The sequence below is a fragment of the Diabrotica virgifera genome, chromosome 6 (assembly GCF_917563875.1).
Source record: "Diabrotica virgifera virgifera chromosome 6, PGI_DIABVI_V3a".
Classification (NCBI taxonomy): Eukaryota; Metazoa; Arthropoda; class Insecta; order Coleoptera; family Chrysomelidae; genus Diabrotica; species Diabrotica virgifera.
Window position 1 is genome coordinate 36,290,023 of NC_065448.1, and position 19,048 is coordinate 36,309,070.

The 19,048-nt window shown below is 33.1% G+C and overlaps 1 protein-coding gene across 1 annotated transcript in view; it reads right to left on the minus strand.

The window, feature by feature from the left end:
* The window catches only part of LOC114335173 (uncharacterized), a 62,342-nt gene that overhangs the window by 7,011 nt on the left and 36,283 nt on the right, over positions 1 to 19,048 (minus strand). Inside the window, exon 3 of the mRNA XM_028285356.2 lies at positions 16,092 to 16,307. Within this exon, the coding sequence (XP_028141157.2) occupies positions 16,092 to 16,307 (216 nt within the window). The remainder of the gene's footprint in view (positions 1 to 16,091; positions 16,308 to 19,048) is intronic.

The following is a 19,048-nucleotide window of genomic DNA, read 5'->3' on the forward strand; positions in this document are numbered from 1 at the left end:
TGTTGTTGGATCTGTGTGGGATGCCGGGATAGCAGTGTCATCTGCATACGTTGCAACTGTAGTTGTACTAGATGTTGGAATGTCCGCTGTGTATAAAAGATACAGAATTGGGCCGAGAACGCTGCCTTGTGGGATGCCTGAGTGAATAGGATATATCTTAGTGTGCTCGGTACCGTGCTTCACAAGGAAGTGTCTATTTTCTATGTAGGATTTTAAGAGCTGGAAGTGAGGATAAGGTAGGAGCTTCTTTAATTTTATTTGTAGCCCTATGTGCCATACCTTGTCAAAAGCCTGAGATATGTCAAGGAAAGCAGCAGAACAGTATCTTTTGGAGTTAAAATCCTTGTGTATTTGGTTGACTAGCCTATGCACTTGTTCTATGGTTCCGTATTTGTCTCGGAAACCGAATTGGTGTTCTGGAATTATTTTATTTTCGTCTATTATCGTTTTCAACCTTTTTACGTACATTTTTTCAAAGACTTTGCTAATCATAGGCAAAAGGCTTATAGGCCGGTATGAAGATGCATTTTCCGGTCTTTTTCCTGGTTTAAGGATCATTAGGATTTGTGCCACTTTCCATGAACTAGGGAAGTAGTTTAGGCGCAGAATTGCATTAAATATAAAGGTGATTAGTTTTATGCACTTATCCGAGACTTCTTTTAGAATCTTGCCAGAGATTAGGTCAAATCCAGGGGCTTTTTTGATGTTGATTTCATCTATTATTGTTTGTTTTACTTAGTTGACTGTAAATTTCGTGTGGGGCAGATCCATAGTATAAAATATGGACTACAAATAAACGTTAAGAAAACCAAGTTCATGATTTGTAAGCAACATACAGTAGGAAGGCGGAAGGCTAGATGTCGAGGGAAAACAAGTAGAAAGAGTGAATTCTTCTTCTTGTAGTACCTAACCATTTCGGATATTGGCGACCATCATGGCAATCTGTACTTTGTACACAGCTGCTCTAAAAAGATTTGTGGTTGTTGTGTTGAACCACGTACGTAGATTTTTCAGCCAGGAAATCTTTTGCCTACTTGGTCCTAGCTTTCCTTCTACTTTTTCTTGCGGTCTTTTCCTAGTTGCAGCAGTCCATAGCTTTCACTGTTCCTCATGATGTGACCGAGGTATTCGATTTTGGCTGTTTTTATTGTGATTAACAGCTCTTTTTCTTTTTACATTCTCACTCTCAGCAAAACACCCTGATTATTAAGGTGGTCGGTATAAGATATCTCCAGGATTCGACGATAAAGCCTCATTTCAAAAGCCTCAATTTTCTTGCAGGTGGCGCGGCGTCTGTGAGAGTCCACGACTCAACTCCGTACAACAGTATAGGAAAGATATAACATCGTAGTAACCTGATTTTTATGGGCATCGACAAATCATGACGTTTGAATAACTTTTTTGTATTCTACGTAGTTCTTTCTTGTTCTACGTAGTCGTAGAACCGACTGCACACAAGTCCTGTAGTCGGTTCAGTTCGGCTATTCCTATTCCGTTCCGCGGAACCTTAAGTTCGTTTTACGGCTACTGCTACCGTAAATTTGTCGCCCGTGAAGCCGTAGCCTTAGGACGAAGTCACCTGGTCCATCAGGAACAGCACAAGGAAGGAGATTGCATCATACATATGTGGATCCTACACGGCAAACCACAATAAAAATCGCGCAGCTTAGTCTACTTCCAGTTGGTGTGGAAATGAGTTTTTTTTAACCTTTATTACCAGAGAACGGCAGTTCTCGCCAGTGGCGCATACCTACACCCCCTACACGCGACACTATATATACACGAAATTTTCGATTTTCTAAATCTGACTGAATTGAAAATTGGGCCAACTTCCATCTTAAATTTCAGGAAAAGACTCACCCATTCATATATCAACCATCCATTTTGGTCCAAGGGTGTGGATTTTACGGCCCTTCCTATTTAGGGTCTGTTTTTCGTTCTCGTCCCCAAAACTCCCAAAAACTTCGAAAATTTAACTCCGACCTTTGCGGCTTCTAATAGTACTGATCATTACCTTTCCAACGCATGTCTAATTTTGAAAATCGGTTATACCGTTCAAAAGTTACCGAGCTCAGAAATATGAGTCAATTTTTATTTAAAAAAGGGAAAATGTTTGTGGATATGTATGTATGTATGTATGTATGTATGTATGTATGTATAGGTATGTATGGAAAAGTTAAACCGATCTGAATTATTTTTTCTGTGTTTGAAGAGGGGGTGAGGGCCGATTCAGAACCGGTGTAGTTTGTGAGTTTTGACTACCCATAAACCAGCTATAGGACTTGGTAGGTACAAAACGGCATATATTTTGGCGGTATATATCTTCGGTTCAAGAAGAGACGGGAGAACAGTAAATACACCAAATCAATAGCGTTGAGTTAAGCTTTCAAATGGTGTCTAAGTTGTCAGGATTAGACATACATACGGCTCAGTATAGCCGAAAAACTGAAAAACTAAACTTCGAAAATTTTGGTTTTTCGACAATTACTCAAAATTTCAACTTACGAATTACGCCCATAACTGAGCGTTTGTAGAAGAACTCTAGACGAATCTAACGGTGTATACTTTATATCCGGGAAAATTCGAATTTTTAAGTTATAGGCTTCATAAGTATGATCAAATCTATTTCTTATGGAAAAAACGGGTTTTCAAGCTCAATAATTCCTGTAATAGCTTCAGTTATCATACTTGACCTTAGATGCATAAGATACTACTTGTCAATACGTTTCAAACTCATGTTTAGTGAACAAAATCGGTTAAGCCGTTTAGAAGTTATTAAGCTACAAAAGTATAATCCAATTAAGGATTATTCCCTAAATGGTTTATGTAGTTATAGTGGTTACGACGCTAATTTGATCTGGCAACGGGCAATCCAAGTTCATTTACCGGTCATCCCAATATTTTTTTCAATGTATTTCGAACATAAAAAAAATCTAGTGTACATTCGATGGACACTAGATCATTTGGGAGATAATGCGACAAAGGCGACCATTTATAAAGCTTAACGTGTAATCGAGAAACATTGTATTCAACTTTATACATTTAATTTATAAATAACTTTGAAAAACTCCTGATACAAGAATAAAAACCGCTAAACGCCGTAAAAATGAGTGGCGCATAAAATATTACATCTACAAAAGATCTGACATGAATGTTACCTTGGCGCGAAAATGTATTTTCATTTTGATGCAAAACAAAATTCTAGTTTTATTTTAAAAGATGTTTTCATAATATTTGCTAAATTTGAAGTAAACGCGCCACAAAAGAGTTTCAAAATTCAAACTGTATCAAAGTTACTCTTTTGTGGCGCGTTTTACTTCAAATTGGGCAAATATTGGAAAAATCTTTTAAAATAAAACTAGAATTTTGTTTTGAATCAAAATGAAAATACATTTTCGCCCCACGTAATATTCATATCAGATCTTTTGTAGCTGGAATATTGTATGCGCTACTCATTTTTACGGCGTTTAGCGGTTTTTTATTCTTGTTGAAATATACATACACACACCGGCAAAATTAGCCGAACATCTTAAAAATGGGACATGTTTGAGGTCTCGAATTTCCTAAACCAGTGGTCCGATATGAGTGATTCTTTTAGTATGTTATAGCCTTATTATTTAAAAATATCGTTGTAATAATATTGTTGCTAGACAGGTAAATATCGTTTTATACCGGGTGTACCAATCACACTGTGTTTTTTCTTTTAAAGTTTTTAACACCCTGTGGAGTATTCTAGCATATGTAAAATATTAAAATTAAAACTCGATTGTAGACTTAGGCTTTCTTAACAGTCTCCTTTTTGATTCATTTACTTATGTGTGATAATAAAAAAGTTATGTGCGTTAACAACCTGGTCCGTCAGGAACAGCACAACGAAGGAGATTGCGCTAAATTTCTAAATTAATAAATGCATCATAAATATTAAATATGTGGATTCTACAGGGCAAACCACAATAAAAAAACGCGCAGCTTAGTCTACTTCCAGTTGGTGTGTTGAAAAACTATCCATGTTTTTCATCAATAAATCCTCATTTCAGTAGGGGAGGAAAGTATGCTAAATTTGCAGTTACTCGAGCGTTATGGGGACCTATTGGATTGTGAAGAGTATGTGCTAAAACCAGAAACATGTCAAGTTAGGTTTTCCATAAAGTGGGGGACTTTTCATTTTTAATTTAATTTTCCATTTGAAATAATCGTTATTCCGATTATAGCGCTATCTATCCATAATTCGAAAAAATGTATCGAATTAAAGTTGCTTATTTTTACGTAAAGAATCCAAATCTGCAATAAAAATCGGGGGCTCCTATTTAAGATTTTAAATTAAATCCCTCAGCCCACCTCCGTGGGAGCTCGTGTTTGGTGCCATTCGATAGATTTTTGAAAAATATTGAATACGTGTATTTTGCAGTTTTACGATCTGATGTTCAATCAATATTTTTGAAAAATCTATCGAATGGCACCAAACACGACCCCTCACGAAGGTGGGGTGGGGGGTTATTTTAAAATCTTAAATAGGAGCTTCCAATTTTTATTGCAGATTTGGATACTTGACGTAAAAATAAGCAACTTTTATTCGCAACATTTTTTCCAATTATGGATAGATGGCGTTATAATCGAAAAAAACGATTGGTGGAAATGGAAAATTAAATTAAAATATGGGGAGTCCCACACTTTATGGAAAACTTAACTTTCCTTTTTTGGTTTTAGCACCCACTCTTCACAATCCAATAGGTCCCCATAACACTCGAGTAACTGCAAATTTAGCATACTTTCCTCCCCAACTATGAGGATTTATTGATGAAAAACATGGCTAGTTGTTAAAGGTGGTTAAAGCACATAACTTTTTTATTTTCCAACATAGGTAAATGAATCAAAAAAGAAAATGTTAAGAAAGCCTAAGGCTATAACTGAGTTTTAATTTCAATATTTCATATATGCTAGAATATTCCACAGGGTGTTCCGAACTTTAAGAAAAAAACACAATATGATTTTTACACCCGGTATAAAATGACATTCAATTTACCTGTCTAGTAACAATCATATTACACCGATATTCTTAAATAATAAGGCTATAACATACTAAAAGAATCACTCAAATCGGACAACAGGTTTAGGAAATTCGAGACCTCAAACGTGTCCCATTTTTAAGGCTAATTTTGCCGGTGTTTGTACTTTGCGGCGCTCGTACGCCAAAAACTATTGATTTTATGAAAAAAATTATAAATATGTACATACATAAATTGTAGGCAATTTTTTCTAGTTTAATTTTGTACATAAATGTTTTTTTTTGTAAAATGCGTCGGGAAGGAGATATTCCCAAAAAACTGTTATTAGGCGCCATCTTTTCAAGATGGCAGCATACGAAATCCATAAAATGACCAATTTTCAAAACTCCCGGAAAACTTTCCAGGTAAAACTATCAAATGATTGGACTATGTGTGGAAAGATCAAATTTTTAATTAATATATTTTAATTTTTTTCTTCTCTTCCAAAATAGCTAAAGGAGCTATCTGACCCTTCCTCTCGCTGTAAAAGCCATGGCTTATGCTAAGTGCAACAATTTATTTTGCACTGGCCGGCATTGAATGTGTACATGACCTGAAATGTAAATTGCCAGTGCAACCTTTACGTGTACATATATATATATACATCAATTTACACTCCAATCTCGTGCTTTTTGTGATTATGAAGCGTATCTTTACCTGAAAACACAATAGCTTCTTTTTATCATAATTTTATCACGAGATAAAAACATAATAAAAAAATAGTTATTTATTAGGTATACTCATAAACTCTCCTGACAAACGAAGACCGAAAATTGCTGAGATAATTTTACGACAATTTAACCCAATTCACCTAGTCCGATAATGCTTCCTAAAGGAGATTGAGCTCTTGAAAGATGGCGTCTTGTAATAACCCACATAATTTCATGTTCTTAGTAGATTCATAGAACATACTTTTCAGAAAAAGTATATACTGAGATTATGCGTAATTACCATTACGAATGTGCAGAGCAGATGCTTAGTATATACTACATTACAGTACTTAAACGTTCTATGTATATACTTAGAATGTACTACCGCACTTCTTTTCAGTATATACCAAGAATATACTTTTTAAAACATTCCAAGCAAGTGCTATAAACCTTCTATTTATATACTTAGAATATACTATCGCACATCTTTTTAGCATGTGGGAAGAATATACTTTTAAAAATATTCCAAGCAAGTGCTATATTGCTGAGAAATATGTTTTCAGCATCACATAATCTCATCCTAGGTTCTACCAACTATCATATTTACATATTCAAATTGCATACGAGAATGTAATTAGTACATTTTACAATATTACTTAAAAAGTAAGTAGGTACATATAAATTTTTGTTATTCATATAAATATTATATACAGTCGGAAAAATGAAAGAATACCCATGAACGAACATATAAAACACGCTGTATTTTCATGTCACCGTGTCACAAAGAAAATTGTCCAGTGCAAGTACATGTAACAATAATTATTACATGTACTTGCGCTGGCCAATTTTTTTTGTGACACGGTGACAGGAAAATACAGCGTGTTTTATATGTTCGTTCATGGGTATTCTTTCATTTTTCCTACTGTAGGTAAGTATATACAATTTAGGTATTATGTGCATATCAGAATAAACATGCTGAATATATAAATATAATACCTAGAAGATATGAATATTATATAATATTTATTGAAACTACACTATAACTAAAATTTATATATTGTGTACTTACCTACTATTAGTACTATTTAAGTAATGTTGAGTTACCAAATTGAATTTAATATTTTCAAGTACCACAAACAAAATAAAGAGATTATGTATGTTCCTAGTCCTAGTTCCTAGTCTACTTTGTCGTTCGTCTTCCTCCTAACACAGCATCAAGTATAGATTGGATACAAATAAAAATGCCCGTGCACTGTGCCCTGTGTCTGTTTAGTGTTTGTGTTTGAGTTTTCATTTTCATAAAACCTTTGTTAATTCCTATTCAGGTAGAATGAGAAGGGTCATTTCCGTTATTCCGTTTGCATTATTCCGATCTTTTACGATCTGGTTATGGTGTATTCTTTTATAAAAATTGAATGTATCTAATAAATTCCAACAATGTAAAAATACTCATGATAAAATGAAAATGGTAAATTCATTTCAATTATGAAAACGAATTTTTTTTCATACAAATTAATTTTTAAATTTTTATACCATACCTACAATTAAAACAATTTTAAGAAATGAATTCGTCCGAGATACCTACATACATAAATTTAAATATTTTAAATTATTCTAAAAATAATAAGCTGATAATCTATAAGGCTAACATTATTCTTCCTATACATACATATTATTTTTAAGATATTTTAAAAGTACATACGTACAAGTATATATTAAGCACATACTTTTAAATTATATTCCATGAAGGTATATTCCAAGAAGTGGAATATACCTTCAGTATATTCGGCACGAGAATATTCTTTAAAGTATATGCAAAGAACATGAAATTTAAAATGTTTTTTATGGTAAATGCTATGCTTGTACTACGCATGTACTAAAAAGATTATACTCTGTCGAATGTTGGTAGTATATGCTTTGAACATGATGCGAACATCATTGTTATGTGGGAACGGTTATTTTAACGCATAACGTTTTTAATGGTGAGGTATTCTAGTACTAAAAGATACTCTTGTTTTAAGTCGGTAGGACAAAAAAGTTTACTAGAAAAATCAATTTGAAAAAAAATTAAAAAATATTTACATTTAGAAAAACGAATAGTGGTACGTTTATTTATCGTCCAAAGATGAATCGATTTCATCAATTGCGAATTTCTAGTACTTACCGGTCATATGCGTCTTGGGTATTTTATCACATAATACACTCACCGGCAGAGAAAACGGGCACACCAAAAAATGGGTCATTTTTAATGTCTTGTATTTCCTAAACCTGATGTCCGATTTAAGTAATTTTTTTAATATGTTATAGCCTTATTCTTTATCAATATCGCTGTAATAATATTGTTGCTAGACAGGTACATTGTCATTGTATACAGGGTGTACGAATCAAACTGTGTTTTTTTCTCAAACTTTGGAACACCCTGTGGAATGTTCTAGCTTTTATAAAATACTAAAATTAAAACCCAACTATAGCCACAGATTTTCTTAACATTCTGTTTTTTTATTCATTCGCTTATGTTGGATAATAAAAAAGTTAGGCACTTTAACAACTACCCCTGTTTTTCGTCAATACAGGGTGTTTTTCAATAAGTACGGCAAGCTTTAAGGGGTAATTCTGCATGATAAAATAATGACAGTTTGCTTTATAAACTTATGCCCGCAAATACTTCGTTTCTGAGATAGGGGGTGTTGAAATTGTTCTTACAAACTGACGATTTATTTATTGCTCTAAAACGGTTTGCGATATGCAAATGAAATTTGGTAGATTTTAAGAGCTAGTTATTGCGCATTTTTTGGCATACAATTGAGAATTTTATATTCACCATTGGCGTGCATACGGGATATATCTAAAATATTTATACCCGTATGCACGCCAATGGTGAATATAAAATTCTTAATTGTATGCCAAAAAATGCGCAATAACTACCTCTTAAAATCTACCAAATTTCATTTGCATATCACAAACCGCTTTAGAGAAATAAATGTCAGTTTGTAAGAACAATTTCAACACCCCCTATCTCGGAAACGAAGCATTTGCGGACATACGTTTATAAAGCAAACTGTCATTATTTTATCATGCAGAATGACCCCTTAAAGTTTGCCGTACTTATTTAAAAACACCCTGTATTAACGAAAAACAGGGGTAGTTGTTAAAGTGCTTAACTTTTTTATTATCCAACATAAGCGAATGAATCAAAAAACAGAATCCTAAGAAAACCTGAGGCTATAGTTTGGTTATAATTTCAGTATTTTATAAAAGCTAGAACATTCCACAGGGTGTTCCAAAGTTTGAGAAAAAAACACAGTTTGATTCGTACACCCTGTATACAATGACAATGTACCTGTCTAGCAACAATATTATTACAGCGATATTGATAAAGAATAAGGCTATAACATATTAAAAAAATTACTTAAATCGGACATCAGGTTTAGGAAATACAAGACATTAAAAATGACCCATTTTTTGGGGTGCCCGTTTTCTCTGCCGGTGAGTGTATATTGTCTTTAATTTTTAAGCATTTTTGACACTAAATGAATTATGAGGTACCTGTTTTAGTACTAAAAGTTACTCTTGCTTTTGGTCGGTAAAATACACTGTTCTTTTTTTAATATCTCTTTAAATATCTTTCAAATTCAAAAACGAAAAATTTTCAAATCGATTTTTCTAGAAAACGGTGTACCTACTGACTTCAAGCAAGAGGACCTTTTAGTAGGTACTAAAATACATCACAATTTAATAATCCAGATGATTAAAAACTAAAATATGAAATAAAAAAATCGTTGGCCTACTCGAAATGGACGCCTATGGCCCGTACTAGAAATTCGCAATTGATAGAACACCAACCAAAAAACATAAAAAGATAACACCTAAACTACATAAAAGACAATAATAACAATATCGTATCGTATGGCATTTTTGCCAAGGAGATCCTTTTGGATTGTTCCGGTGCCAATTACATCCTTAACTCTGTTTCAAGTAATTAGTGTCGATGTACACTACACACGAGGAGAGTATCATGCCGCTGCGCTACGGCTGTTCACATAAATAACATCTTACATGCATTAAGTTCATGCATCACTATGATCTAATTAATTTGACCCTTTATTTTCCTAACTAGCGGTTTTATTAGATTGAATTTGTCTGACTGTGTTTTAAGTTTCATCTCAACTAATATATTTTTATTTTCAACAAATTTTTTTCTATAATTTTGGACCTTCTTAGGGGGAAATATCCCCATTTCCCTCTCCGTAGGTCCGTCACTGCGTAGAAGTGTCCTGGGGGTATTTAAACAAACCTAATTACAAGGTGCCATCTTCAAAGAGCTCTAGCTTCTGTAGGAAGCATTTTCGGACTACGTGAAATGGGTTAAACTGTCTCAAAATTATCTGAGGAATCTCCGGTCTTCGTTTTTCAGGAGAGTTTCTGAACATCCTGTACAATCCAAGCGGATTGACATGAAATAATTTCTTAATTGTTATAAATAAATAGCCCGATTAAAGAACAATCTTACCCCAAAAAAAATAAAGGAAGGATGAAAATTTAGGAATAGGTAGTCGAAGTTGTCTATTATTATATAAGAAAAGTTTACAATTCTACATCCCCTCCATTTTACAAAATACCCCCTCTCGAAGGTGGAAAATATACATTCAAAATAAGACCGGAATTGGATAAAATGACTAATTCTAAACAACTTTTGATCCATAGAGTTTTTTCACTAAGTCAATACTTTTCGAGTTATTTGCGAATGAATATATTCATTTTTAACAAAAAAAAAACATGTTTTTGGACGGTTTTTCGGAGATAACTCAAAAAGAAAGTATTTTATCGAAAAAAATATTCTTAGCAAAAATATAGCTTATAAAAAATTGAAAAAATGGTTATGCATGAGGTCTGTAGACCCAGTAGAAGCAGAGTTGTAGCTAATGAAGAGTAGGTTATGCTTCGTCAGATTCCAAATGGAATATTTCAATGTGAAATAACTCAAAAACGGAGCAATTTTCGGGGAAAATTCATGTCAGCTTTTTTAAAGTGTTTAAAAACAGGTTTATTTATGTTTTTTAAAAAAACTTCTAACATTAAAGGTAAGTGAGTTACGCTCAAAATATTGTTGGTCCCTTTTATTTTTTGGTAAAAAAATCGCGAAAATCACCCCCTAATTAGCACCACAAATAAATTTTATCATTACCACTTGACAAGTTACTTTGCTTATGTATTATTTATATGATCTGTAAGTTTCATCAGTTTAAAGTGCTTATTTTTGAAAAAGCTGTAGTTACATGGCTTGAACGAGTAATTAATCGCGAGTTTGGGCAAATTTTGAACAGCCATAGCATAACTAATTTTTGTCCAAGAAAACAAAAAATCAAAAATATTCAGAAAAGCAAAACGTACATTTTATTACTCTGAGATTTTTGGTATTAGTAATAATTTTTTAAGATAATTCCATAAAAATTCCATTTTTTTCAAAATTAACAAAAAAATGTTTTATTCTAAACCCAATTTTTTTCAAAAATGAGCACTTTGAACAAATGAAACTTATACATAATATAAAGAATACATAAGTAAAGTAACTTGTGAAGCGGTGACGATTAATTTTATTTGAGAAGCTAATTAGAGGGTGATTTTCGCGATTTTTTTACCAAAAAATAAAAAGGACCAACAATATTTTGAGCGCAACTCACTTACTTTTAATGTTGGATTCTTAGAAGTTAAAAAAAAAAAACAAAAATAAACATTCTTTTAAACACTTTAAAAAAGTTGTAATGAATTTTCCCCGTAAAATGCTCCGTTTTTGGGTTATTTCATATTGAAATATTCAATTTGGAATTTGACGAAGAATAACCTACTTTTCATTAGCTACAACTCTGCTTCTACTATTTTTCTAAGAATATATTTTTCGCTAAAATACTTACTTTTTGAGTTATCTGCGAAAAACCGCCCAAAAGCATGTTTTATTTTTTATTAAAAATTAACGTATTCACTCGCAAATAACTCGAAAAGTATTAACTTAGTGAACAAAAGTTACTTAGAATTGGTCACTTTATCCAATTTCGGACTTATTTTGAACGTATATTTTTTCACCCCCAAGAAAATATTTTTCATCCCGTATTTCCCAATTTTTGTAAAATGGAGGGGATGTAGAATTGTAAACTTTTTCTTATATAATAATAGACAATTTCAACTATCTATTCCTAATAGTCCTGTCGCCAGTGGGGGTACAACGGCCTCCTTAATTCAGATGGACTAATTCAAGTTTTTTTATGTATTTTTACCCGTAGAACACGAATTTTTTGGGTAACAGTCGATCCGGATGTCGATAAGATTGTTATAGACAAAGAACTTAATCACATAACAGCGATTTTTTGGGCCATTCTAAGCAAAATATCCTGGGCGACCCACACCAACGTACAGGTATTGCGTCGAATGGGAAAACAAAAAGAAATCTCTTTTACAATTAAGAAACGAAATCTTAAATATTTCGGTCATATCATGAGGCATGATAAATATCGTATACTCCAACTGATAACACAAGGTAAAACAGAGGCAAACGCGGACCCGGAAGAAAAGACACTCATGACTTAAAAACTTACGCCAATGATTTGGACAAAAATCGATCGAGTTATTCAGAAACGCCTCAAATGAAATTAAAATTGCCATGATGATAGCCAACGTCCACAACGGACAAGGCACACGAAGAAGAATAAAAATATTTTTAATACACCTAACCAAGGTAAAGTAATAACCAGCCAATGTATGTATACAATATGCATGCGTACAATGCATGCATACAACTTTCTCTATTTTTTTTTGTGGAGTATTAAGCATTTATTTTTTTAGCTTAAAGAAGACATGGAAAATTATATGGAATATACACTCAGTAAAGCTGTGGTAGATTTATTTTTTTACAAGATGCCAATAAATCATACACCATTGTTACATCTACACTACAGTCGGTAGTTTATACGAATCGGCTTTCTGAAAACCTTCTTCCATTTTATTTGTTTATTTTTGTAAAACCCAAAATATGTCCTTACAAACAGTCTATCCACTTTAAACTAAACAAATTCACTATAAAACTCCACTTTAACCCTGATAAAACAAGAAGAGAACAAAATAAAATGACCTGAAACGTCAAACACGTAAACAGTAACACTATGAGAATGGCGCGCGCTTGGGATATGCAACTAGTGACGTCAGGCCAATAGAGAAGCGTTCTTGAAATTTAAAATAATGCTAGATTTCTAATAAACATTTTTTATAGAAAGGCTTTTTCAATTTTGTTGAAATTTTGGACAATTATTCCTAGGGTGTTTCTTAATCGTTTTACATGTTTGAAATGACTTTTTAATTTTTTGTGAACATCCCTATTGTTATAAAATCAACGGTTCCAGAGTTCCGGAGGGTGAAAATTGGAGGTTTTCGATACTTTTTATATTTACCGATTTCTCCCCCCTCTTCCCCCCCAAACCCGACTCTCAAAATGGTGTGACTTTTTTCTGAACATTATGTGGACCATATAGAACAATTTGGTGTTGGAGGATAACTTTCACTTTGGATGTCTGGGTTTTTGGTATAGTTATATCATAAATATTGCCCAAAAAATATAAAAAGTATCGAAAACCTCGACTTTTCACCATCCGTAACTCTGGAACCGTTGATTTTAGAACAATTATGTATAGAACATTTTTTGTTTTAAATTTCATGTAGAACATTTTTGTATATAACATTGTTTACGCTAGAGAATAGTTATAGAAATATTGACGAAAAACGTAAAAAAACTACTAATCTACCGGCTTCTCTCCCGTCTCCCTCCCAATCCGGACGCTCAAAATGGTGTAACTTTTTACTGAACAATATGTGGACCATATAGAACATTTTGGTGTTAGAGGAAAACTTTTACTTTGGATGTTTGGGTTAGGCCTTTTTTTGGACCAGTTATACTATACTACCTCCGTAACTTTGGAACCATTCATTTTAGAAAGATTATGCATAGGGCCTTTTTTATTTCAAATTTAATGTAGAACAATTTTGTATAGAAGGTTGTTCATGGTAAACCGCATAGTTTTAGAAATATTGGCGAAAAACTTAAAAAACTACGAATTTACCGATTTCTCCCCCCTCTCCCCCCCCCCAAACCCGACGCTCAAAATGGTGTGACTTTTTTCTGGACATTGTGTGGACCATATAGAACAATTTGGTGTTGAAGGATAACTTTCACTTTGGATGTCTGGGTTATGCCATCTTTTGGATCAACTATACTATACTACATCAGAATATGAAAATATAAGCACATATTTAGAAGGAGAGTGGATCTTGGATTAACTCTCTACGATTTTTTTTTTCAAAAAGTTATAGCCTTCGACGTTTGACCTCTCGAGATAAACAATTTATAATATCTAAGCAACAAGTTCAGCAATCGGGCTTTACAATTTTTTTTATGTTTGGAATTGAAAGGTCTTTATTTTAAAGCCTTAAATAATAAAAAAGTTATTTTTACAATAAATAATGCAGTTGCAAAAAACGGCTATTTTGGACCTTTAGCAGCAAAATTAAACTTGGCATAGCTCAAACTGTAGGTTTTTTTAATTTACTACAACTTTCCATTTAAAAGTTTTTATCGCCAACCGTCACTAAAGTCATTCATTATTGTACTCATTTGTCCTCATTTGCGGCAGTAAAGTAACACTTTATTGTACTGAAAGAAGAATTTTACTTTACCTGCCGCGATTAATCAAATTAACCAAGATTGAATGTAAGTGGTCGATGGCAGTAATCGAATTTGAGTAATTTGAGTGAACTTAAAATTTATTTACTTTTATTATTAAAAATATTAAAAAAAAATTCTCTACAAAGAAATGGTGGAAGCTGATATCAATAAAAAATAAAAAAACAAATAAAATACCATATGAATTTTGTATTTATATGTTATCTTTCTTCTCATGTCCAGCTTCATCTGCATCTATTGAGCGGATTTTTTCTTCATATGGATTAATATGGACTAAGCTTCGCAACAGATTAGGTGCCGATAGAGCTGCAAACTTGGTAAAAATATATAATCATTTAAGAACCGAGTCCTCGTCCTCGACCGAGTCTAACGAATAACGAATGGGAATTGGGAATGTGACAAAAATACAGATTTTGATTTTTCTGATAACTAATATGCTTTGCTGATGCTTTGTTTAACAAGAAACTTGTTTATTTTTTTATTTGTCTATATACCATGTTTAAAATAAGTGTTTTATTAGTTTAGTTTCAGTTTCTCTCGTTTTGTATTCACCTACTACTTACTTCATGGTATTTATGCTAGTTTTTGTTTTTATTCAGAAATAAATATGACGTTCATTCAACTGAAAATTTGCTATTTTTGAAAAAACAAAAAAATAATAGTGGGTTTTATCAATTGAAAAAACCCGAAAAAACCCGCTGGGTTTTATAAGATGGGGAAATTCTATGCCAACCCTGTTTATTCATGAAATAATCGCAACAAATTGCACACGATCTCTGAAATTAATATAGAATTTTTGCTCTCGTGACACTTTGACATAATTTCACTCGCGTTCGGCTCGTGAAATTAAAACTGTCAAAGTGTCACTCGGGAAAAATTCAATAATTTCAGAGCTCTTGTGCAATTACTACTGATTATTCGATGAAATAAAATTATTTTTTGGGTCGTTTTAAATCATCGTCATGGAAACCAAGATCGTCGTCATGCTAACTAATTATATTGAAAGTTTGGTTTTGACAACCTTGTCAAAGAATTAATTTGTGTATGTATTTTCGTATTAATTAAATTAATTGATTAAGATTTGGTCATTTTTTAAAGACTCGTAGAAAAAATATTGTTCCTAACTCTTGCAGAAAGTCTCTTTTCCGCACTCGACTGCTTGCCGAACTCCCGCTTCGCGTCGTTCGGCAAACTGCAGTCGCGTGCGGAAATGTATGACTTTCTGCACTTGTTAGAAAAATAACTATTTTCTTTTTCTAATGTGAATTACATTTGATTACACTACCGCTTTATTCTGCATTTTTGTTTTATTTTTAAAACCGATATTTAAATAAAGCTGACAATTCTACATTTTTGCTTAAGAAAACAACTTCATTATTAGGACAAAAAGCAGTAACTGCTGAATTTTCAGCCAAAAAACAAGTAACACAATTGTTTGATTTGTCAAAAATTAATGCATATTTTTTAATGTTTTTTAAAGTTTTTCTGCTTAAAATTAAAGAAATAATAAATTGTGTGAAAAAAAATCTTAAATTACAAATAACTCAAAATCATTATTTTGGCACTTACTGCTTTTGGCCTTATCACGGCAGAATAGCCCAACACCGAAAGGTAGGGTACCTAGGTACGAATGGGTTTTTTAAGTGATTAAATAAATAAAAATAAACTTACTTTTAAACTCTCGCCCTTCTGGTGAACACCTTCTGGTTTCATCATCCAATATGCATTTTATATAATTGTCTAATACCCTTTTGTTGGACAAAATTTGATCAATATCAATGTTATCATATCTTGTGTTATATGTTTGGGCTAAAGCACCGCAAGATGCGACAGCAAGTAAGAAAATTAACGACAGATATCCCATTTTCAATCCTTTATCTTTTATCACTTAGATTTAGAAGTACCTACCACTAACATTCATTTAGAACTATTATTTCTTAAAGTGGTACTTATATAGTCTCACCTTCTGCGATTACTATGACGTAAATAATCAAATGACAACTAATAGTACATCATTTCTTATACTTATTACTCAAGGTGGTATGATCTGCATACAAATTGTTGCATTGCGCCGATTTAGGTTTCTAAATTATTAGAATCGACATGAAGGTTGAACGTTTTTATATATTAAACATACCTTTTAAATTAATATATTATTCAGGGGTGGCCAAGCTCCTTTATACTCTGGGCAAATTAGCAAAATACAAGGAAAAAATAGGTATATACCAGCAATTTTATTGCTGGAATCGTATCTTATGATTGTATACATTAATAATATAGGTATGCAAAGTCAGTAGATAGTGTGCTATTTTTTATAAACAAAATGCCGCCCCAAACTCGTGTTTTTGTTCAATTATTGCTCTATAACTCCGAATTTAATAATAATCAGATTAGATGTATCCGAGATGAAAATAATAAAATACTAGTTCACGAAAGGGATGTCAAAAAGATATGGAGAAAGTACTTTGACAGCTTATTAAATGAAGCATTTGACAGACAGCCTGTAGAGTCAACGGAGACAGTAGCAGCAATGGTCACAATTAACAAACGGGGAAGCGCTTCAAAAAATAAAGAAAGGAAAAGCGGTAGGACCAGATGATATTCCTGGGGAAGTATGGAGAGCATTGTGAGAGACAGGAACAAGGTGGCTAGCAGGTCTATTTAATAGAATTATGGAAGTTGGACAAATGCCAGACGAATGGAGAAGCAGTATACTAGTACCTATTTACAAAAACAAGGGAGATATACAACAATAGATCAACAACAGATGCAATTTTCATTATAAGGCAGTTGATGGAAAATACAGGAGTAAAGAAATAAACGCTCATATGGTATTCATTGATCTTGAGAAAGCATATGATAGAGTTTCTCGAGAGATTCTGTGGTGGGCACTCAATAAGAAAGGAGTCCCTGGTGAATATGTAAAGATTGTGAGGGATATGTATGATGGAGTAACGACTAGTGTTAGGACAGGTGTGGGAGAGACTGATAAATTTCATGTGAAAGTAGAATTGCACCAAGGCTCGGTACTTAGTCCGTATTTATTCTCATTATTTTTGGACCAGATAACAGCGAAACTACAGGGTAACATTCCATGGTGCTTAATGTATGCTGCTGATGTGTCGTGTTAGTAGGAAATAGTGAAAGAGACTTCGAACAAAAACTGGAACAGTGGAGGCAAGCTCTGGAGGAAAAGGTTTAAAACTTAGTAGGACAAAAAGAGAGTATTTGGAGTGTTCATTTAAAGATGGAGTTACTACAAATAAAATGGTATCTTTGGATGGTGAACTGATTGTAAAAAGCAATAGTTTTAAGTACCTGGGATCGGTATTACAGAGTAATGGAGAAAGAGATGGAGATGCATGCAGTAGAATTAGGGCTGTATGGATGAAGTGGAATGAAGCGAGTGGTGTGTTGTGGTGTGACAGAAAAATTCCAATGAAGCTGAAGGGAAAATTCTATAAAATAGCAATAAGACCGGCTATGATGTACGGAACTGAATGTTTGGCAGTGAAAAAGAAAGAGGAACAACAAATGCATGTGGCGGAAATGAGAATGCTTAGATGGATGAGTTGAGTGACAAAGAAGGATAAAATTAGGAATGAGTATATTAGAGGAAGTCTAGGTGTGGCACCAATTGATGCCAAAATGAGAGAGCATAGGTTAAGATGGTTTGGTCATGTTCAACGTCGAGATATGTATTAATCACCCAATACGAAGAATAGCTGAAGTGCAGATTCCTGGAAGGAGTAGGATAGGAAGACCAAAGAAGGCCTGGGGGAAGACGATAAGGCAGGACATGTTGGTAAAGGGGATTAACATTGATATGACCCAAGCTAGAATGGTGTGCAGAAATGCAATTAGGTTAGCCGACCTCGCATAGGGATAAGGCAAAGAGAATGATGATGATGATGCTCTATAACTCCGAATATTTTAACCTTACACCAAAACACCCTAATAAAAATTCACCGTAGTTAAATTCTGCATAGAGGCATATTTTTCCCGATTTGCTTCGACGAAAAATTTCCTCGGAAAATTCGGGATTTCTCAACAAAATGTTTAATTTTCAACTAAAAGTTTAAGTAATTATTTATCAATAATTAAATAACTATGAAAGCTTTTTTGGTATAGATTATATTTCCAGAAGCCGGTGGAAATTGAACAAATAGTTTGGCAACAATTAAATTGTTAATTAACAATTTACGTCGCAATAATAACCATAATAATTATGATAAACCAGAATAACTATGAATTTCGTATACTATACATATATCTAACATACTTTATACTTTACAGAATTGAAATTGGACTAAAACTTTAAAGAGGGCAAACCCTGTAGTTGGCTGTATACCTTCTTTAAAACAACGTGGAATGAAGTAAACACTTCTGTTGTATGTAGGTATACGAAATAATTCATATACCTACATACATACAACAGAAGTGTTTACTTCATTCCACGTTGAAATTGGACTATTTGGGCGGCCTCTGGAATTTTTTAAAAGTTATAAACAATTTCGATAGCGGCTTCCGAAGTGGAAGTCGAAACGTCAATAAATTTCATTTTTAACTTAAATTGTGGCTTATTTCCCAATAAAATAGTAAATTGCATAAGCTCCAACAAAGAAACA